The sequence below is a fragment of the Mercenaria mercenaria genome, chromosome 1, assembly GCF_021730395.1.
Source record: "Mercenaria mercenaria strain notata chromosome 1, MADL_Memer_1, whole genome shotgun sequence".
NCBI classification, from domain to species: Eukaryota; Metazoa; Mollusca; class Bivalvia; order Venerida; family Veneridae; genus Mercenaria; species Mercenaria mercenaria.
Genome location: NC_069361.1, coordinates 45,323,746 through 45,348,198, shown reverse-complemented (window position 1 = coordinate 45,348,198; position 24,453 = coordinate 45,323,746). Strand labels below are relative to the sequence as shown.

At 35.6% G+C, this 24,453-nt stretch overlaps 1 protein-coding gene across 2 annotated transcripts in view; it reads left to right on the top strand.

Annotated features, from left to right (window-relative positions):
• The window catches only part of LOC123523022 (kelch domain-containing protein 2-like), a 76,768-nt gene that overhangs the window by 2,677 nt on the left and 49,638 nt on the right, over positions 1–24,453 (top strand). The window contains exons 1-2 of one of the 2 annotated variants that reach the window (XM_053546198.1): positions 5,248–5,436; positions 23,273–23,355. In XM_053546198.1, coding sequence (XP_053402173.1) covers positions 5,338–5,436; positions 23,273–23,355 — 182 coding nt within the window. In that variant the 5' untranslated portion in view covers positions 5,248–5,337. Of the gene's footprint in view, positions 1–5,247; positions 5,437–23,272; positions 23,356–24,453 lie in introns of those variants that run through there. The other variant, XM_053546202.1, reaches the window with a different exon arrangement.

Below are 24,453 nucleotides of genomic sequence, written 5' to 3'. Positions count from 1 at the left end.
AAAGATATGTGTATAGTGTTTCTTTAATCTTTCAAATATGTAAAGTATGTGATATTTCCTTGCAATGTTGAATAGTGCAGTGGTCAGGCTTTATTGAATAATGATTAACATGGTTATGTAATTAAAATTAAAAGTAAATGTTGATGAGTAACTGTTACATGTGAGTGCATATAACTTTGTTGGTCAAAGGCATTTCTTTTGTTCTTGTTGTTACCTGGTAGTTGTTTAGTGACTGTCCATTTATGGGTTTTGATGAATATGTTTTTGTGCAAATATATTTATTTCTAAACAAGTGTTAGCATACAAAAGCTTCTAAATACTAATTTTTAGCTCACCTGAGCACAAAGTGCTCAAAGGTGAGTTTTAGTGATCGCCCTGTGTCCGTCGTCGTCCGTCCGTCCGTCGTCAACAATTTGACTGTTAACACTCTAGAGGTCACATTTTTGGCCCAATCTTAATGAAACTTGGTCAAAATGTTACCCTCAATAAAATCTTGGACGAGTTCGATATTGGGACATCTGGAGTCAAAAACTAGGTCACCAGGTCAAATCAAAGGAAAAGCTTGTTAACACTCTAGAGGTCACATTTTTGGCCCAATCTTAATGAAACTTTGTCAGAATGTTACCCTCAATAAAATATTGGACGAGTTCGATATCGGGTCATCTGGGGTCAAAAACTAGGTCACCAGGTCAAATCAAAGGAAAAGCTTGTTAACACTCTAGAGGTCACATTTTTGGCCCAGTCTTAATGAAACTTTGTCAGAATGTTACCCTCAATAAAATCTTGGACGAGTTTGATATTGGGTCATCTGGGGTCAAAAACTAGGTCACCAGGTCAAATCAAAGAAAAAGCGTGTTAACACTCTAGAGGTCACATTTTTGGCCCAATCTTAATGAAACTTGATCGGAGTGTTACCCTCAACAAATCTTGGATGAGTTTGATATTGGGTCATCTGGGGTCAAAAACTAGGTCACCAGGTCAAATCAAAGGAAAAGCTTGTTAATACTCTAGAGGTCACATTTTTGGTCCAATCTTAATGAAACTTGATCAGAGTGTTATCCTCAATAAAGTCTTGGACGAGTTCGATATTGGGTCATCTGGGGTCAAAAACTAGGTCACCAGGTCAAATCAAAGGAAAAGCTTGTAGGGGCCGCAATTATGACTGTATCTTCATGAAACTTGGTCAGAATGTTAATCTTGATGATTTATAGTCAAGTTCAAATCTGGGTTAGGTAGGGTCAAAAACTAGGTCACCAGGTTAAATAAAAGGAAAAGCTTATTAACACTCTAGAGGCCATATTTATGAGTGTATCTTCATGAAACTTTGTCAGAATGTTAAACTTGATGATCTTTAGGACAAGTTGTAATCTGGTTTATGTCAGATCAAAAACTAGATCACCAGGTCAAATCAAAGGAAAAGCTAGTTAACACTTTAGAGGCCACATTTATGACCATATCTTAATGAAACTTGGTCAGAATGTTAATCTTGATGATCTCTAGGTCAAATTTAAATCTGGGTCAGGTGTGGTCAAAAACTAGGTCACTAGGTCATATCAAAGGAAAACTTTGTTAACACTCAAGAGGCCACATTTATGACTGTATCTTCATGCAACTTAGCCAGAATGTTAAACTTGATGATCTTTAGGTCAAGTTCGAATCTGGGTCATGTGGGGTCAAAAACTAGGTCACGGGGTCTAATCAAAGGAATAGCTAGTTAACACTTTAGAGGCCACATTTATGACCATATCCTAATGAAACTTGGTCAGAATGTTAATCTTGATGGTTTTTAGGTCAGTAGGTCAGGTGAGCGATACAGGGCCTTCATGGCCCTCTTGTCATAGAATCTCATACAAGATTATTTCTTGAAAGGAAAATCTAAAAAAAAACACCAGTAAAATATGTCTGATGCTTTAGACATCAAAACTGCAAGACACATTTTTAGCTCACCTGTCACAAAGTGACAAGGTGAGCTTTTGTGATCGCGCGGTGTCCGTCGTCCGTCGTCCGTCCGTGCGTCCGTGCGTCCGTGCGTCCGTGCGTCCGTAAACTTTTGCTTGTGACCACTCTAGAGGTCACATTTTTCATGGGATCTTTATGAAAATTGGTCAGAATGTTCATCTTGATGATATCTAGGTCAAGTTCGAAACTGGGTCACGTGCCATCAAAAACTAGGTCAGTAGGTCTAAAAATAGAAAAACCTTGTGACCTCTCTAGAGGCCATATATTTCACAAGATCTTCATGAAAATTGCTCAGAATGTTCACCTTGATGATATCTAGGTCAAGTTCGAAACTGGGTCACGTGGGGTCAAAAACTAGGTCAGTAGGTCTAAAAATAGAAAAACCTTGTGACCTCTCTAGAGGCCATATTTTTCATGAGATCTTCATGAATATTGGTCAGAATGTTTATCTTGATGATATCTAGGTCAAGTTCGAAACTGGGTCACGTAGGGTCAAAAACTAGGTCATTAGGTCTAAAAATAGAAAAACCTTGTGACCTCTCTAGAGGCCATATTTCTCAATGCATCTTCATGAAAATTGGTCAGAATGTTCATCTTGATGATATCTAGGTCAAGTTCGAAACTGGGTCACGTGGGGTTAAAAACTAGGTCAGTAGGTCTAAAAATAGAAAAACCTTGTGACCTCTCTAGAGGCCATATTTTTCATGAGATCTTCATGAATATTGGTCAGAATGTTTTATCTTGATGATATCTAGGTCAAGTTCGAAACTGGGTCACGTAGGGTCAAAAACTAGGTCATTAGGTCTAAAAATAGAAAAACCTTGTGACCTCTCTAGAGGCCATATTTCTCAATGCATCTTCATGAAAATTGGTGAGAATGTTCAGCTTGATGATATCTAGGTCAAGTTCGAAACTGGGTCAAGTGGGGTTAAAAACTAGGTCAGTAGGTCTAAAAATAGAAAAACCTTGTGACCTCTCTAGAGGCCATATTTTTCAGAATCTTCATGAATTGTCAGAATGTTCACCTGATGAATCTAGGTCAAGTTTCGAAACTGGGTCATGGGGATCAAAAACTAGGTCAGTAGATTAAAAATAGAAAAACCTTGTGACCTCTCTAGTGGCCATTTTCTCAATGGATCTTCATGAAAATTGATCAGAATGTTCATCTTGATGATAATCTAGTCAAGTTCGAAACTGGGTCATGTGCGGTCAAAAACTAGGTCAGTAGGTCTAAAAATAGGAAAACTGTGACCTCTCTAGAGGCGATTATATTTTCAATGATCTTCATGAAAATTGGTCAAATGTTACCTTGAATATTCTAGTCAAGTTCGAAACTGGGTCACGTGGGTTAAAAACTAGGTCAGTAGATCTAAAAATAGAAAAACTTGTGACCTCTCTAGAGGCCATATTTTTCATGAGATCTTCATGAAATTGGTCAGAATGTTCATCTTGATGATATCTAGGTCAGATTCGAAACTGGGTCACGTGGGGTCAAAAACTAGGTCATAGGTCAAAAATAGAAAAAACCTTGTTGACCTCTCTAGAGGCCATATTTCTCAATGGATCTTCAATGAAAATTGGTGAGAATGTTCACTTGATGATATCTAGGTCAGGTTCATAACTGGGTCATGTGCGGTCAAAAACTAGGTCAGTAGGTCGAAAAAGAAAAACCTTTGACCTCTCAGAAGCCATATTTTTCACGAGATCTTCATGAAAATTGTGAGAATGTTCAACCTTGATGAATCTAGGTCAAGTTTAAATGGGTCACGTGCTCAAAAACTAGGTCATAGGTCAAATAATAGAAGAACCTGTGACCTCTCTAGAGGCCAATTTTACATGGATCTTCATGAAAATTGGTCAGAATTTTTATCTTGATGATATCTAGGTCACATGTGCTCAAAAGCTAGGTCATATGTCAAATAATAGAAATACGATAGTCATAACCATTGAACACTGGGTCATGGGAGATATGTGAGCGATTCAGGACCATCATGGTCCTCTTGTTATATTAAAGTAATTTTGTTCACAGATTTTTTAAAATGAGACATAATTATATGGTATAGAAATGATTTTAATTTAGTTTTATCTGCTGTGTATTTGAATATGAGTGAAATATATCGTGTTCAGGAAGATTAATTTCCCAAATACTTCCTTCTTGGAGCAGACTAATGTAAACTGGTTGAAATAATATTTTATGTAGGAAGTGTCATATTACCTGTGTAAATGTTTGTGTATTTGATGAAATTCTTTGTAACTTCCCAAGAACCAAATAAAATGCTTCTTATGCAGATATTGTCCAAGATTATTTTTAAAACCCTTATCATGTTGGACACAATTGATTCTGCCTCTGTGACCAGTGCAGATCATGATCAGCCTGCACATCCATGCAGTCTGATCATGATCTGCACTGTTCGCCATTCAGTCAGTAAATGGGCCATATAATGTTTTGGTATGCATCCCTTTTAACAGTTAATGGTACTGTCCAAACTGAAAGATGGACAAGTTTATTATAGAAATTTAGCAGGATCCATTTAATGCAGATATGCAAAATGAAAGCTATTTGTTGAGTCTTTTATGAAAACAGACAGTTTAAGACCTAGATCCACTACTATATAAGTGTTGCCCCACCCCCAAATCCAATAAACAATTCCAGCCTTATCTGCTGCTTATCAGCGATTATGTAAATATTAATTAACTGGAGGACAGTAAGCACAGCAGGGGGTCCCCAACAGACCATGAAGATGTGTGCAATTGAGCTGAAAGAAATTAATTTCCCTTTATGAACTAGAATGATAATAATAATAAACAACATGTATATTGAAAACTGGATAATTTGGTTTTATTGTCAATATAATAATTTAAAATTGAATGAAAAGGGTCATATATACTTCTTTGTTTTAACTGGCACTTAATACTAAAAACTGTCAATCTGTCACTTCATGCTATCAAATTTAGAGGTCAAAAATATTAAAAAGTTTGACAGTAAGGATGTAAAGGAAAAATGACAAAAGCAAACATTCTGAAAGCATTGTACTTAAGAAAAAATGAAACATAGAAAAAGTGTTTAAATATATTTTGTGATCTTTACATTGTGGATGTTAAAATAAAGATAAGTTGATGTATAACCCAGTCTTCAGATCATAAGATTTAACTTATAGGAAATAAAGAAAACATTCTGTGTCTAAAATCTAGATGTTGACCCAGTAACCTCAATGGATAGATAAGGGGTTAGATGATAACGATTTATTCATTCGCACCAAAATTTATTAGATCCCTGTCATTGAGACGGATGAAAAGAATTATCAAGCTCTTATATGATTGGATTTGTCACAACAAAGCAAAGAGAAAAAAGTTGAATATTTTTGTTACAAATTTGCCATGACTTCTGCTACTGCAGTAATATCTTCTGTACCACCAAGGGTAGGGCATATTGCTGTGGCAGCGAATGACTTTATGATTGTATGGGGAGGATACAATGTACGTACATGTGACATGGTTTTCGGATAGTCCAGCTACTGAGTTAGTTGGAAATGACTTAAAGACATTGAGTAAAAATAATTTTGAAAGGCGAAGTCATATTTCTGTAGCCTGTTAGTATATACATTTTTATGCAAGGACATGCCCTATTAAAAGCTGTTTCAATTATAGAGAAAAAGAGTTTACAATTTCAAGAATATTTTTTATTTTTTGGAAGTGTCTAGGGGTAAGGATCCGTACCTCTAGAATCTGATTCTAGAGGTACGGATCCGTACCTCTAGACAAGCCTGTTAGGGGTTTTCTAGGGGTACGGACCTCCATTTTTCTAGAGATTAAGGGTCATTTACATTTCAAATTTTGTTGAAAATGAAATAACAAATAACATTTCATCAGAATTCACCTTAAACTTGGATCTAAATGGTTTACAGATAACAACATTCATCCGATTTGTTACCTTTTCTTTCGGAACGTAAATAACCGAGGAACACCAAAAAAATCACGAAGTTTTGAACTGGCAGAAAAAAAAAGATATAAAGATTAAACAAAATAATTTTAAGTATGTTGGGGGAAAACTATTTTTAATTGATAATTAGCCCTTAGTGTTTTTACGTTTTTCACATATTTGGTAGCCGTTTCGAGATACATGGGGCGTTTTCACAAACAGTTTCTTTTACTTAATGTCGCTTAATTGATTATTAAAGTTCCATGCCGATTATCATTATACAACAATGTACATGGTTAAATAACAAAATAGATTGGTTTATAATATTATGCCTAATTTATTTATTTATTTATTTATTCATTTGCCGAATTTCAAATAGAATTCATTTAAGGGATAGATTCATTCATTAATCTAGCTGTTATCAACAGTTTATTTGCAACAAACTAATTCCTATCAGCACAGAACAGTGTATTCATTTGGAGTTCCTCAGTTATTTAGGTTTTGAAAGAGAAGGTAAACAATCGGACGAACGCTGGTATCTGTAAACCAATTAGATCCAAGTTTTCAGTGAAGACTGGTTAAGACTTTGTTGTTATTTCATTTTCAACAAAATTTAAGATATAAATAACCCTAAATCTCTAGAAAAAGGAGGTCCGTACCCCTAGAAAACCCCTAACAGGCTTTTCTAGAGGCACGGATCCGTACCTCTAGGATCTGTACCCCTAGACACTTCCTTATTTTTTTTGGTCATGTAATGATGTTGAAGCCTTGCCACGTTTTATGCGTTGTTTTAACAGGTCCTAGACTGGCTCCAGTCCCCATGTTTGTTCTTCTTTACATATATTATAAGTTTTATTCATTAAGAGGGACGTTACTCCAGCAGGTTGTTTCTACATTGATATTTTTTATTGCCCCTGGCTCCGAACATATTTTCGGTTGTTTTTATAGCCGTTATTCAGCAGGGGCGGCAAAATCTGATTTTGACTTGCTTGTCTGTTTTTATCAATTGCTATTTTGTACTTGTCCGTATGATAGTTGTATAGTAAATTCTGGTCAAATTTCACTTGTCCGTACAAGCTTTTGGACAACCTTGGTAATACGGACAATTGATTTTGCCGCCCCTGTTCAGCTATATTCCTAATGCCAAAAAGTATGTATTTTTCCCAAAGTTAGTGCAAAAATTCCCAATCTACATTCTGAAACAAATTTCATCAAAATTGCACAAACATTGACCAAATTATGGACAAGTTTGTAATCATATTATGGCAGTATGTTAAAGAGGTTGTACAATGTGAAACAAGTGTATGAGAAAGTGCTTAAACACACCTTTACTATATCCTATGGGACTTAATATTTCCCAATTTGGAACATATACGCATCAAAATTCCAAATTTTGCGCGTACAGGCTATGTTCCCAAATAAGCTAGAAAAAACCCTGGGGTACCGACCTCATTTTCCCTCATATGGTTTTCAAAATAATGAAGCTTTTTCTTCCCTCTCACCTTACTTTAATTCAGTTCAGTTTTAGAAAGTGTTTTGAGGCAAATTATATCCAAATCAATGTATCAATAAATGTGTGCAATTTCAGCTGAATGGCTCAAGCAGTTTTAAATTTAAATTAAATTATATAGCTAATTTTGTTCCCTGTGCACCCAAAAAGTGTGACATTTTACACGAAGACTAGTATTCAACTGTGTTTTATTTTATCAAACCAAGCTTTATTGTTACAGCTTTGATTTTTAGCTTGACTATACGAAGTATAAGGAGAGCTATCCTACTCGCCCCGGCGTCAGCGTCTATCCGTGTCCCCACCTTGGTTAAAGTTTTGGTGCACTTTCACTTTTTTCAACTTATCTCTGTAATTACTTGATGGATTTGATTCAAACTTAAAATACTTACTCCTCATCATCATCCACATCATCTGACATAAGGGTCATAACTCTGGCACCAATATTTCATGAATTTTCCCCCCTTTTCACTTAGATTTTCAGGTTAAAGTTTTGATGCACTTTCACTCTATCTCTGTTATTACTGAATGGATTTGATTCAAACTTAAAATAGTTGTTCAACATCATCACCCACATCATATACAACAAGGTGCATAACTCTGGCACCATTTCTTCATGAATTATTCCCCCTTTTTACTTAGAATTTCAGGTTAAAGTTTTGGTGCACTTTCACTCTACCTCTGTTATTACTGAATGGATTTGATTCAAACTTAAAATAGTTGTTCAGCATCATCACCCACATCATATGACACAAGATGCATAACTCTGGCATAATTTTTCATGAATTATTCCCCTTTTTAGCTCGACTATTCATAGAATAGTAGAGCTATTGGACTCGCCCATGCGTCGGCGTCCGCGTCCCGATTTTGGTTAAGGTTTTGTATGTAAGCTTGTATCTCAGTAATCACTTGTGGGAATGGATTGAAACTTCACACACTTATTCACTGTGACAAACTGACTTACTTTGCACAGGTTCCATAACTCTTTTTTGCTTTTTTACAAAATTATGCCCCTTTTTAGACTTAGAAATTTTTGGTTAAGGTTTTGTATGTAAGCTGGTATCTCAGTAACCACTTGTGGGAATGGATTGAAACTTCACACACTTATTCACTGTGACAAACTGACTTACATTGCACAGGTTCCATAACTTTTTTTTGCTTTTTTACAAAATTATGCCCCTTTTTCGACTTAGAAATTTTTGGTTAAGGTTTTGTATGTAAGCTGGTATCTCAGTAACCACTTGTGGGAATGGATTGAAACTTCACACACTTATTCACTGTGATGAACTGACCTACATTGCACAGGTTCCATAACTCTATTTTGCTTTTTTTTACAAAATTATGCCCCTTTTTCGACTTAGAAATTTTTGGTTAAGGTTTTGTATGTAAGCTGGTATCTCAGTACTTACTAATGGGAATGGATTGAAACTTCACATACTTGTTCACTGTCATGATCTAACATGCACTGTGAAGGTCACATAACTCTACTTTGCATTTTTACAAAATTATGCCCCTTTGACTTAGCAGTTTTTGGTTAAGTTTTTGTATGTAAGCTGGTATCTCAGTATCCACAAATTGGAAAGGATTGAAACTTCACACACTTGTTCACTGTCATGATATGACATGCAGTACAGAGGTTCAATACCTCTACTTTGCATTTTACAAAATTATGCCCCTTTTTCGACTTTTGTATTCATTCAATTGACAAGGCTGTTGAATAGTTGAGCGTTGCTGTCCTCCGACAGCTCTTGTTACTTAGAATTTCAGGTTAAAGTTTTATGCACTTTCACTCTATCTCTGTTATTACTGAATGGATCTGATTCAGACTTAAACAATTGTTCAACATCATTACCCTTATCATATGACACAAGGTGCATAACTCTGTGACCAATTTTTCATGAATTATTTCCCTTTTTACTTAGAATTTTATGTTAAAGTTTTGATGCACTTTCACTCTGTCTCTGTTATTACTGAATGGATTTCATTCAAACTTAAAGAAGTTGTTCAACATCATCACCCACACCATATGTCACAAGGTGCATAACTCTGGCACCAATTTTTCATTAATTATTCCCCCTTTTTACTTAGAATTTTAGGTTAAAGTTTTGATGCACTTTCACTCTGTCCCTGTTATTACTGAATGAATTTGATTCAAACTTAAAATAGTTGTTCAACATCATCACCCACACTATATGACACAAGCTGCATAACTCTGGCACCAATATTTAATGAATTATGCCCCTTTTTGCTTAGGATATACTTATATAGTGTTTTGATACGTTTTATTTTTACCTCTCTTATTACTTTAAGTTGATATTTTTGACATAGACTCAGGCTATTGTGCAATATCTTCATCCACAATTGGAGTCATTAAACACTCCAGTGACAGCTCTAGTTTCCTCAGATGTGCCCAGTTTCACTATCCAGCATCGAAATAGTCGAGCAGGCTGTCTCCTGTGACAGCTCTTGTTAGTTCACCTGTCACATAGTGACAGAGTGAGCTTTTGTGATCGTCCGTCCGTCGTCTGTCAGTCTGTTCACAATTTCCTTGTGAACACGATAGAGACCACATTTTGTATTTGGTTTTAATCAAACTTGCACACAACTTGTATGGGCATAGTATCTCGGTCCTTTTTTAAAACTGGCCAGATCCCATCATGGGTTCCGGAGTTATGGCCCCTTAAAGGGCCAGAATTTGCCATTTTTGGTTTGTGAACATGATAGAGACCACATTTTGTAATCAACTTTTATCAAACTTACACACAACTTGTATTGGCATAATATCTCGGTTCCTTTCGAAAACTGGCCAGATCCCATCATGGGTTCCGGAGTTATGGCCCCATAAAGGTCCAAAATTTGCTATTTTGACTTTTGACAACTTCCATTTAAATAGCCCCTGAACACTTCCGTCAAAAGTAGTTTTGCCCAGGTTATCATATGAGGACGATGTTAGGCAGATATTAAGATAGAGTTAAAAGAAATAAAAAAAATGCATAAATTAAAATTATGACGGTGAATGTAATAAACAATTTAAAATTTATGTTGAGAACGTCAGGGTTTGACGGACATTTGTGATGATCGCATCACAAAAACTGCCGACTACACTTCATTTTGGCGAGTTCCATCACTTTTAGCCACTGGTGAAGGCTAAAAAAGCATGGGTGTATGCCTATGATTATAAGTCATTAATCTTGAACAATCTTTAAATGAAGTACAGCTCATTTTACATGGTGGGAACGTTTTTCTTTCACAGACTTGAAGGGAGGGAACGTCATATTTTGACAGACTGATTTGATGCGAACCTCATGTTTTTACAGACACTCATTATGTGAACGTCATATTTTGACAGACACACATAATGTGAAATCAAATTTTGAAAAATAATTACTTCACGAAGACGTAAATAATGAGATAAAAACATCACTTGGCATCATACAAAAGGTAACGGATCAAGTCGGCCTCAGGTCAAGTCATCCCTGTGTAAAGTCGTGGATCCTCGAGTCCACTCAAGTCGTCCAATTATTTATCATGTAATAAAGTTTTTAATCAGTGTACCTTCTATTATCATTTTAACATTTTAAGTTAGCAATGTGATTAAGCAATAGTTCCCTGGTCTTAATGGTGTTTTATGTGGGTATTATATTACAGAACTAGCATATTTGCAGCCATATACAGACTTCATTTATAGTTTGTTTGATACAAACTTACAAAATATCATCAACAACAATAAATCTTGCATTCCATGAAAAATCTGTCAGAACCAATCATAGTTTCCACGGATTTTAATCAAAATAGGTTTACATCAGTAAGTACTTATAGGACTCATTTGAAATTTCATTATTGTCACAAGTTGGACTGAGACAATCAGGGTAGATAACTATGGACTGATTTTATGTTAAATTACCTCCCTTTATTTCAAGTTAAAATGGGTATATCTCTGTAACTAATGAAGATACTGATCTGAAATTTCATTTATGCCATCAGATTAACTTGGACAATCAGTGAAGATACATATTGACTGAATTAATGACAAATTACCTCCCTTTATTTTTAGCTCACCTGTCACAAAGTGACAAGGTGAGCTTTTGTGATCGCGCGGTGTCCGTCGTGCGTACGTAAACTTTTGCTTGTGACCATTCTAGAGGTCACATTTTTTGTGGGATCTTTATGAAAGTTGGTCAGAATGTTCATCTTGATGATATCTAGGTCAGATTCGAAACTGGGTCACGTGCCATCAAAAACTAGGTCATTAGGTCTAAAAATAGAAAAACCTTGTGACCTCTCTAGAGGCCATATATCTCTCAAGATCTTCATGAAAATTGGTCAGAATGTTCACCTTGATGATATCTAGGTCAGATTCGAAACTGGGTCACGTGCCATCAAAAACAGGTCATTAGGTCTAAAAATAGAAAAACCTTGTGACCTCTCTAGAGGCCATATATCTCTCAAGATCTTCATGAAAATTGGTCAGAATGTTCACCTTGATGATATCTAGGTCAGATTCGAAACTAGGTCACGTGCAATCAAAAACTAGGTCAGTAGGTCTAAAAATAGAAAAACCTTGTGACCTCTCTAGAGGCCATATATCTCTCAAGATCTTCATGAAAATTGGTCAGAATGTTCACCTTGATGATATCTAGGTCAAGTTCGAAACTGGGTGACGTGCCATCAAAAACTAGGTCTGTAGGTCAAATAATAGAAAAACCTTGTGACCTCTCTAAAGGCCATATTTTTCAATGGATCTGTATGAAAGTTGGTCTGAATGTTCATCTTGATGATATCTAGATCAGGTTCGAAACTGGGTCACGTGCCATCAAAAACTAGGTCAGTAGGTCTAAAAATAGAAAAACCTTGTGACCTCTCTAGAGGCCATATATGTCACAAGATCTTCATGAAAATTGGTCAGAACGTTCACCATGATGATATCTAGGTCATGTTCGAAACTGGGTCACGTGACATCAATAACTAGGTCAGTAGGTCAAATAATAGAAAAACCTTGTGACCTCTCTAAAGGCCATATTTTTCATGGGATCTGTATGAAAGTTGGTCAGAATGTTCATCTTGATGATATCTAGATTAAGTTTGAAACTGGGTCACGTGCGGTCAAAAACAAGGTCAGTAGGTCTAAAAATAGAAAAACCTTGTGACCTCTCTAGAGGCCATATATTTCATGAGATCTTCATGAAAATTAGTCAGAATGTTCACCTTGATAATATATAGGTCAAGTCTGAAAGTGGGTCACGTGCCATCAAAAACTAGGTCAGTAGGTCAAATAATAGAAAAACCTTGTGACCTCTCTAGAGGCCATATTTTTCATGGGATCTGTATGAAAGTTGGTCTGAATGTTCATCTTGATGATATCTAGATCAAGTTCGAAAGTGGGTCATGTGCCGTCTAAAACTAGGTCAGTAGGTCAAATAACAGGAAAACCTTGTGACCTCTCTAAAGGCCATATTTTTCATGAGATCTCTATGAAAGTTGGTCTGAATGTTCATCTTGATGATATCTAGGTCAAGTTCGAAACTGGGTCAACTGCGATCAAAAACTAGGTCAGTAGGTCTAAAATTAGAAAAATCTTTTGACCTCTCTAGAGGCCATATTTTTCAATGGATCTTCATGAAAATTGATCTGAATGTTTATCTTGATGATATCTAGATCATTTTCGAAACTGGGTCACGTGCTGTCAAAAACTAAGCCAGTAGGTATAAAAATAGAAAAACCTTGTTACCTCTCTAGAGGCCATATTTTTATGCCCCCCTTTGAAAAAGGAGGGGTATATTGTTTTGCAGATGTCGGTCGGTCGGTCGGAATGTAGACCTATCCGTTTCCGGATGATAACTCAAGAACGCTTGGACCTAGGATCATGAAAGTTGATAGGGAGGTTGGTCACCACCAGTAGATGACCCTATTGATTTTGAGGTCAGTATGTGAAAGGTCAAGGTCACAGTGTCCCTGAACAGTAAAACGGTTTCCGGATGATAACTCAAGAACACTTGGGTCTAGGATCATGAAAGTTGATAGGGAGGTTGGTAATGACCAGCAGATGACCCCTATTAATTTTGAGGTCTGTATGTCAAAGGTCAAGGTCACAGTGACCCTGAATAGTAAAACTGTTTCCGGATGATAACTCAAGAACACTTGGGCCTAGGATCATGAAAGTTGATAGGCAGGTTGGTAATGACCAGCAGATGACCCCTATTGGTTTTGAGGTCAGTATGTTAAAGGTCAAGGTCACAGTGACCCTGAACAGTAAAACGGTTTCCGGATGATAACTCAAGAACACTTGGGCCTAGGATCATGAAAATTGATAGGGAGGTTGGTAATGACCAGCAGATGACCCCTATTGATTTTGAGATCAGTATGTTAAAGGTCAAGGTCACAGTGACCCTGAACAGTAAAACAGTTTCCGGATGATAACTCAAGAACGCTTAGGCCTAGGGTCACGAAAGTTGATAGGGAGGTTGGTCATGACCAGCAGGTGACCCCTATTGATTTTGAGGTCAGTATGTCAAAGGTCAAGGTCACAGTGACCAGGAACAGTAAAATGGTTTCCAGGCAATAACTCAAGAACGCTTTGGCCTAGTGTCAGGAAAATTGATAGTTAGGTTGGCCATGACCAGCAGATGACCCCTATTGATTTTGAGGTCAGTATGTGAAAGGTCAAGGTCACAGTGACCCTGAACAGTAAAACGGTTTCCGGATGATAACTCAAGAACACTTGGGCCTAGGATCATGAAAGTTGATAGGGAGGTTGGTAATGACCAGCAGATGACCCGTATTGATTTTGAGGTCTGTATGTCAAAGGTCAAGGTCACAGTGACCCTGAATAGTAAAACGGTTTCCGGATGATAACTCAAGAACACTTGGGCCTAGGATCATGAAAGTTGATAGGCAGGTGGGTAATGACCAGCAGATGACCCCTATTGATTTTGAGGTCAGTATGTCAAAGGTCAAGGGCACAGTGACCAGGAACAGTAAAATGGTTTCCAGGCAATAAGTCAAGAACGCTTTGGCCTAGTGTCAATAGGTTAAATGTCAAGGTCAGATTAAACCAGAATGGTAGAACTTTTGTTTACAGTGAGCATATAATTTCTGTTCCTTGTGCAATTACTAAATGCATCAAGGGGGGCATTTTTTGTTCGACGAGCTCTTGTTCATGAGATCTTCATGAAAATTAGTGAGAATGTTCACCTTGATGATATCTAGGTAAAGTTCAAAACAGGGTCACATACCTTCGAAAACTAGGTCAATAGGTCAAATAATAGAAAAACCTTGTGACCTCTCTAAAGACCATATTTTTCAATGGATCTTCATGGAAATTGGTCAGAATTTTTATCTTGATAATATCTAGGTCATGTTCAAAACTGGGTCACATGAGCTCAAAAACTAGGTCACTATGTCAAATAATAGAAAAAACGACGTCATACCCAAAACTGGGTCATGTGGGAAGAGGTGAGCGATTCAGGACCATCATGGTCCTCTTGTTTATGTAAATGAATATACCTGGCAGCTTCTAAATTATTAATTGAGATTAGTTTGAAATGTTATTTATGTCTTCCATGGTAAGAAATAATCATGTTAGATAACTCTTGATTGAACGTTTATCAATATGAATACTTTCCTAATACAATGTATAATATAATATATATTGTTGTAAAAGCTTGTACTCTGTATCTTCTTCATGCCTATACCAATGCATGATTGCCTCCCCTGATTTTAATAAAAATGGATTTATCTCGGTAAGTATTTTTAGGACTCATTTGAATTATTGTCATAAGTTGGACTGAGACAATCAAGGTAGATACCTTTAGACTGAATTTATGACAAATTACCTCCCTTTATCTTAAGTAAATGAATATAATATAATATATTATCTTAGCAGCATCTAATGAGTTTGGTTTGATTGTTATTTAAGTCTTCCAGGGTAAGAAATAGTCATGCTAGTACAAAAATGCAGCATTTGAGCCTAGGACCCTCAAACTTGATATGGAGATTGGCCCTGACTAGTATGTGACCCATAGGTCAAAAGGGACTGTTGCAAGAAAATATTTATCCTGATGATATTTAATGTGTATGCCCATGTGATCTATGTCAAAACTTGATCATATCATTTAGAGCAATGGTACTCAGGTGAGCGATATAGGGCCATCATGGCCCTCTTGTTAATGTAACTTAAACTTTGCACATTTAAAGCAAAATACTTTTTTTCATAAACTACATCTTATTCTTACCAATATTTTACATCTTGTGACGGAACCCCCTTCGCAAAACATAGTGAAAAAAAATCTAAATTTAAATGTTGAACACTTCAATTTCATAACCCCATTACTTTTCTTAAGTCCTAATGTTTTTAGCTCACCCGTCACAAAGTGACAAGGTGAGCTTTTGTGATCGGTGTCCATCGACTGTCCTGCGTACGTGCGTCCGTGCGTCCGTAAACTTTTGCTTGTGACCACTCTAGAGGTCACATTTTTCATGGGATCTTTATGAAAGTTGGTCAGAATGTTCATCTTGATAATATCTAGGTCAGGTTTGAAACTGGGTCACGTGCCTTCAAAAACTAGGTCAGTAGGTCTAAAAATAGAAAAACCTTGTGACCTCTCTAAAGGCCATATTTTTCATGGGATCTGTATGAAAGTTGGTCTGAGTGTTCATCTTGATGATATCTAGATAAGGTTTGAAAGTGGGTCACGTGCGGTCAAAAACTAGGTCAGTAGGTCTAAAAATATAAAAACTTTGTGACCTCTCTAGAGGCCATATATTTCAGAAGATCTTCATGAAAATTGGTCAGAACTTTCACCTTTATGATATCTAGATCAAGTTCGAAACTGGGTCACGTGCCTTCAAAAACTAGGTCAGTAGGTCAAATAATAGAAAAACCTTGTGACCTCTCTAAAGGCCATATTTTTCATGGGATCTGTATGAAAGTTGGTCTGAGTGTTCATCTTGATGATATCTAGATAAGGTTCGAAAGTGGGTCACGTGCGGTCAAAAACTAGGTCAGTAGGTCTAAAAATAGAAAAACCTTGTGACCTCTCTAGAGGCCATATATTTTATGAGATCTTCATGAAAATTGGTCAGAATGTTCATCTTGATGATATCTAGGTCAAGTTCGAAAGTGGGTCACGTGCCGTCAAAAACTAGGTCAGTAGGTCAAATAATAGAAAAACCTTGTGACCTCTCTAAAGGCCATATTTTTCATGGGATCTGTATGAAAGTTAGTCTGAATGTTCATCTTGATGATATCTAGGTCCAGTTTGAAAGTGGGTCACGTACCTTCAAAAACTAGGTCAGTAGGTCAAATAATAGAAAAACCTTGTGACCTCTCTAAAGGCCATATCTTTCATGGGATCAGTATGAAAATTGGTCTGAATATTCATCTTGATGATATCTAGGTCAAGTTCGAAACTGGGTCAACTGCGGTCAATGACTAGGTCAGTAGGTCTAAAAATAGAAAAACCTTGTGACCTCTCTAGAGGCCATACTTGTGAATGGATCTTCATGAAAATTGGTCAGAATGTTCATCTTGATGATATCTAGGTCAGTTTTGAAACTGGGTCACATGCTTTAAAAAACTAGGTCAGTAGGTCAAATAATATAAAAACCTTGTGACCTCTCTAGAGGCCATACTTTTCATGGGATCTGTATGAAAGTTGGTCTGAATGTTCATCTTGATAATATCTAGGTCAAATTTGAAACTGGGTCAACTGCGGTCAAAAACTAGGTCAGTAGGTCTAAAATTATTGAAATCTTTTGACCTCTCTAGAGGCCATATTTTTCAATGGATCTTCATGAAAATTGATCTGATGTTCACCTTGATGATATCTAGGTCAGTTTCGAAACTGGGTTGCGTGCGGTCAAAAACTAGGCCAGTAGGTATAAAAAAAGAAAAACCTTGTGACCTCTCTAGAGGCCATATTTTTCATGAGATCTTCATGAAAATTAGTGAGAATGTTCACCTTGATGATATCTAGGTAAGTTCAAAACAGGGTCACGTACCTTTGAAAACTAGGTCAATAGGTCAAATAATAGAAAAACCTTTTGACCTCTCTAGAGACCATATTTTTCAATGGATCTTCATGAAAATTGGTCAGAATTTTTATCTTGATAATACCTAGCTCATGTTCAAAACTAGGTCACTATGTCAAATAATAGAAAAAACGACGTCATACTCAAAACTGGGTCATGTGGGAAGAGGTGAATGATTCAGGACCATCATGGTCCTCTTGTTCTAAGATCTTAATGCTTTCAGTTTTGAAGACACAGTATGATTTTTTTGTTTAATAAATCAACTTTCTCAGAATCTAATGAATGTCTGTATACCCGAAAATGTCCCCTGTGCACCTTTTGAGTAGTTAATATCAGATTTATTATAAAATGGTTTTTTACTTTATTTTCCTTGAAATGGATACAAAAGCAGCTTTCAACACTGTTAAACATTCACAAAGCCAAAAGTGTTGTCCCCTGTGCACCCTTTTTTGACATTCATCAATTACCTTAGCATTGCTGTAATATATGTTGGCTGTTCTATATTCTTAACAATGTGTACACAAAATTTAGGCCGCTTAGCTCAAAAGGGAGAGCGTTGGTCTATGGATCACGGGTTCGTGAGAGGTCGATTCCCGGGCGGGGCATATGTTCTCCATGACGATTTGATGAAAGACATTGTGTCTGAAATCATTCGTCCTCCACCTCTGATTCAAGAAAATATTTATCCTGATGATATTTAATGTGTATGCCCATGTGATCTATGTCAAAACTTGATCTTATCATTTAGAGCAATGGTACTCAGGTGAGCGATATAGGGCCATCATGGCCCTCTTGTTAATGTAACTTAAACTTTGCACATTTAAAGCAAAATACTTTTTTTCATAAACTACATCTTATTCTTACCAATATTTCACATCTTGTGACGGAACCCCCTTCGCAAAAAATAGTGAAAAAAAAAATCTAAATTTAAATGTTGAACACTTCAATTTCATAACCCCATTACTTTTCTTAAGTCCTAATGTTTTTCTAAGATCTTAATGCTTTCAGTTTTGAAGACACAGTATAATTTTTTTGTTTAATAAATCAACTTTCTCAGAATCTGATGAATGTCTATATACCCGAAAATGTCCCCTGTGCACCTTTTGAGTAGTTAATATCAGATTTATTATAAAATGGTTTTTTACTTTATTTTCCTTGAAATGGATACAAAAGCAGCTTTCAACACTGTTAAACATTCACAAAGTCAAAAGTGTTGTCCCCTGTGCACCCTTTTTTGACATTCATCAATTACCTTAGCATTGCTGTAATATATGTTGGCTGTTCTATATTCTTAACAATGTGTACACAAAATTTAGGCCGCTTAGCTCAAAAGGGAGAGCGTTGGTCTATGGATCACGGGTTTGTGAGAGGTCGATTCCCGGGCGGGGCGTATGTTCTCCATGACGATTTGATGAAAGACATTGTGTCTGAAATCATTCGTCCTCCACCTCTGATTCATGTTGGGAAGTTGGCAGTTACTTGCTGAGAACAGGTTTGTACTGGTACAGAATCCAGGAACACTGGTTAGGTTAACTGCCCTCTTTTACATAACTGAAATACTGTTGAAAAACGACATTAAACCCAAAACAAACAAAATTTAGGCATTACTTGATAATTAATTTAGCATTACCGTATATAAGAAACCCAGGAGAAACAATCCCCATAACTCTGATTGAATTTTGACAGAGTTATGCCCGTTTTTAACTTAGACTTTTTTGGTTAAAGTTTCTGATAAATAGAGGATATTACATGAGTGTCCTTTCATATTGAATTTCTTAAAAAGTTGAATAAAATAATAAAATGCAAGGCTCTGCTGAGCATTTTATCAATTTTATTCAACAAGTTTAATAAACTCAATGTGGGAAGTCACATATTATGTAATATGTTTTTATCACATGTCAGCTTTTCCAGCCGAAGCATCAAAAATTCTACTTTCTTTAACTATTATAAGCAAGCCAATTCAACCAACACCTATACTTAAAAATACTCCGACGTCAAAGCTTTATTTAATATTACACTAGAGTATTATCAAATTTATGTATTGGCTTTATACTTCTGTGACGTCAAACATGTGATAAAGTCAAATACCTCTGTTACTATCAAAGCTTTTAACTTAAAACTTAAATCAGTTATTAACTATCAAAGTCTACACCAGGAGAAACAATTCCCATAACTCTGATTTGAATTTTGACGGAGTTATGCCCCTTTTTAACTTAGAATTGTTTGGTTAAAGATTTTGATGAAGTCAAATATCTCTTGTTACTATCAAAGTTTTTGACTTGAAACTTTAACAAAATTATTTACTATCAAAGTCTACACCAGGAGAAACAATCCCCATAAATCTAATTTGAATTTAGACAGAGTTATGCCCCTTTTTAACTTAGAATCTTTTGATTTAAGTTTATAATGTTTTTACTGGCAAAGCTCTAATTCATAGTCAAGCAGCCTGCTGTCTAAGGACAGCTCTTGTTTTATATTGCTGCTAATTAGACATTCTTTTGGTCTTGTATCTTCCTGTTGAATTTGCAGTCTGGATCATCCTGAGAGCATCCTTAATCACCAAAAGTATTATGTCAATCAGCCTTAACCTAACAAAAGAATCATGTCACCTATTATCTACTGTATCTCACACTAATCTTGTGTAGATGTCAGTAAAATATGTCGAGACCAATTGATTCTTCCTTTTCTCCTGCTTTAGCACTTGACATATATTCTAAATTGCACATGACGTGTATATGGGTGGTTTTCAAAATAATAAAGTTTTTTCTTCTCTCTCACCTTGCTTAAATTCAGTTCAGTTTTAGGAAGTGTTTTTTGGTAAAATATATCCAAATCAATGTAGTCAATAAGTGTGTGCAATTTAAGATGAAGTTATATTAAATTATATAGCTAATTTTGTCTCCTGTGCACCCAAAAAAGTGTGACATTTTACATGAAGGCTAGTTTTCAACTGTGTTTTATTTTTTCATACCAAGCTTTATTGTTACAGCTTTGATTTTTTATGTAACTTAAACTGTGCACATTTAAAGCAAAATACTTTTTTTCATAAACTACATCTTATTCTTACCAATATGTCACATCTTGTGATGGAACCCCCTTCACAAAAAAAATAGTGAAAAAATACTAAATTTAAATGTTGAACACTTAAATGTTGAACACTTCAATTTCATAACCCCATTACTTTTCTTAAGTCCTAATGTTTTTCTAAGATCTTAATCCTTTCAGCTTTGAAGACACAATATGATTTTTGTGCCCCCCCCCCCCTCCACACACACACATTGAATGGTTGGGGTATAAATGGATGAAACCTTGCATGAGTGTTTTTCATTATATGAACTTGCGCACCTCCTATTTCCAGAGTTATGGCCCCTCAAATAGTAAAAAATGCACACGTCTGCCTCAAAACGCATTTGATAAAGATTCATGAAACCTGACATGAGTCTTAATCATGATATGAAATTGCACACCTCTTATTTTTCATCTGGCTCTGCCCCAGATTTCCAGAGTTATGGCCCCTGAAATAGACAAAAATACACGTTTTCACCTTGTGACGTGCCTAGCTCAAAAGGTATTAAATATAAATTGATTAAATCTTGCCTGAGTCTTGATCATGATATGAACTTGTGCACCTCCTATTTTTCATCTGGGCCCGCCCCTTATTTCCAGAGTTATGGCCCCTTAAACAGTAAAAAAATGCACATTTTCACCTTGCGATGTGCCTAACTCAAAAAGTATTAGATATAAATTGATTAAACCTTGCATGAGTCTTTATCTTGATATGAACTTGTGCGCTTCCTACTTTTTGACTGCCCCCCCCCCCCCCCCCCCCCACCCAATTTCCAGAGTTATTTCCCCTTAAATAGTCAAAAATGCACATTTTCACCTTGTGACACACCTAGATCAAAAAATATATGTAAATCTTATTTTTTGGCTGGCTCCATCCCCTATTTTTAAAGTTATGGCCCCTGAAATAGTCAAAAGTGCACATTTTCTCCTAATAATGTGCCTAGCTCAAAAAGTATTTGATGTAAATTCATGAAACCTTGCTTGAGTCTTTATCATGATGTGACCAGTTAAGCTTGTACACTTGGCATTTTTCTTGGGAATCTTAGCGCTTATTACAGAGTTATGGCCCTTGAAATAGCCAAAACAGTGGATTTTTTGTTTGTGATGTACCGGTATATACAAATGTAGGTCAAAAAGTATATGGCCTAGAATAATGAATCCTTTTATATAAAATGTTTGTTGAGACTATACCCCCGTAAGACTGCAAACATTTTATTTATTTCCCCTTATTTGTGACAAATGTACCAGTGGGGCACACCCTATGCCATACAGACGCATTCTAGTTGTTTAATAAATCAACTTTCTCAGAATCTTGATGAATGTCTATACACCCAAAAATGTCCCCTGTGCACCTTTTCAGTAGTTAAATGTCAGATTTTTTTTATTCTTTAAATAAAATGTTTTTTTTTTACTTTATTTTCCTTGAAAGGGAGTTACGATGGATACAAAAGCAGCTTTCAACACTGTTAAACATTCACAAAGTCAAAAGTGATGTCCCGTGTGCACCCTTTTTTGACATTCATCAATTACCTTAGCATTACTGGAATATGTGGTGGCAGTTCTATATTCTTAGCAATGTGTACACAAAATTTAGGCATTACTCGATAATTCAGCATTATATAAGAAATCCTGGACACTTTAAAATTCATTGTATTTTTTTCCAAAGTTGACAATTTGCAAGTTAAAAACGTTATTGCTTCTTAAGCTCTTAAGTTTACCTACATTATGTTGATGTTTTATATCTTTTCCGGAACATTATCTGTTTTACTTAAGTTTCCGTTATTCGTCAAACAGTATGTGGCCAAAAGATCACGTCAAGGTTTAATTTTCGTGTTTTAGTCATTTAATAAAAATGTTTTGAAACGTGTTTACTGAAAAATGTACTGCATGATATTGTTATATTCTAAAACTGGATGACTAATTTCAGATACATTATGTCCACAGAAATGACAAGCCTTGTCGGCGTCGGGACATAATATATATAATTATTATGTTTTAAAATAAAAATGCCCTTGACTCTACATGATCCTTCTAGAACTGCATTTCTGTAGAAATTGTGATAGATCAATATATACATTTTCGTACACTGACTGGCAGTTAAGTTGTAAACATGAATAATAAAAGAGCAAGCCGTTACGAATGAAAACCCGGCTTAAATATGCGTAAATATCAGAAGTCTTGATATGCCTTGATTGATTTCCAGATGGAACAGGAAGCAGACATTTCTTCTATGTATTTTCGCTGGAAAATTGCACATGCCTTCCATGATGCTGCTTTGGTAATGTCCGATTGCTCTAAGAAAATTAAGAATTGGCGTTATCGGCAGAAATAATTCTGTTTTGAAATTTTCATGAAATTGTAAACAAAATGCTCTACAACCAAATGAAAATGCATGCTTCAGAATCAGAGCTTGAATTTATTTTGTTTACGTACATCTATTACTGACTCTGAAATATTTAAGTAATATTTTTCATTCGAGTTCTTGATAGATTGTATTTCATTTATGTGTCCCCCTTCCAAAAACAAAGGATGTTAATGTTTAAACACCAACAGGCTGATGATGATTCTTTCACTTCTTTTGGTGAGAAAAGGATTACTGTCAGATCCACTCCTTGATGTAGTGGGTCGGAAGCGACAAGCAAACATATTTTTAAGGACAGCTCAGATTTAATTGCAGAGTGATTCTTAAATGTACCAGTTAAGATAAATTATGTAAAAATTATGGTTGATACAATAGCAAGAGATTTGTACATGTAGCACTTAAGGACACAATGTCTGTTTTTGAATTTCAGGACGATTATAACACATTCAGTGAAAGATACTTACCTGCAGAAACTATCATGATTTATCATACAGACCTGGATGTTGGGTACTGGTGAGGAGCATTTAAATAGCTAAGATTTATTTGGATATTTCTATGAAGGGCTTAGCTTAACCTTAAGGCTGCTGGCGGCTAGTAATTTTATCTTTGTGACCAGTGCTGACCGAGATCAGCCTGCTCATCTGACACTATTTAGTCAGTAAATATTTACAGTGAACACCTCTTTGAATAATAAATGGCATTGCCCAAATTGAATGATAGACCTTTCTATTTTAGAAATGTAGCTTGCAAATGTTAAACTTTAGCCAAGATTAAATAAAACTGACTATCTCATGTTTTATCATACAGATACAAGGTCACATGGGATATTATTTCAGTAACTTTTCATTTTTTGTTTGTAAGTAGTTACAACAGTGCGTTAAGGTAGTTCTGCACATCGGATCAAAATTTTTTCAACAATGTAGACTTTGATTAAACCCTGATTTTACAAAACCTCACAATAAATTTCGAAAATTCAGCAAATAAAACAGATAGGATCATGTGTTTTATTTTTTGCAAGACTGATTTGAAAAAAAAATAGGACCTCATGTAAGTTTTCATTATAGGAGTCTATTGGAAAATCACAATTTGCATAACACTTGTGTATAGATTTTTTTTCTACAATATAGATTTTAATGAAACTTCTCACTGTTGTAAATAAACATATGGCCTATAATATGGTGAAATAAAATGTATATGTCCGTGTGTGTGTTTTTGAGGTTTTTGCCTATAATTAAAGTGATCCACACATTTCAAGCTGGTTTTAAGCCATTATTTTGAATTATTTAACGTGTCAAAAGTTTTAGTATTATATTTTAACTTTAAAAAGATAGTAGCGTTGCCATTGTAAAAAAGTCACTTACCTGTTGCCATAAATTCATAAAATGCTTTTCATTTACGTACGCCGAATCCAGGCTTAATAATATTCTATGTTTTCCAGATAAATGATGTTACGCCATTACTTCCAGTTTATTTAATGTTAATGTGCAGAACTACCTTAACAAGGAATATTACTGATAAGGTAGTGGTGTTTCCAGTTTTCTAACATGTACCTGTGAGATTGTTCTGAGAAAAGATATTTTTCAGGAATATAGATCCTTAATTTTATTTAAT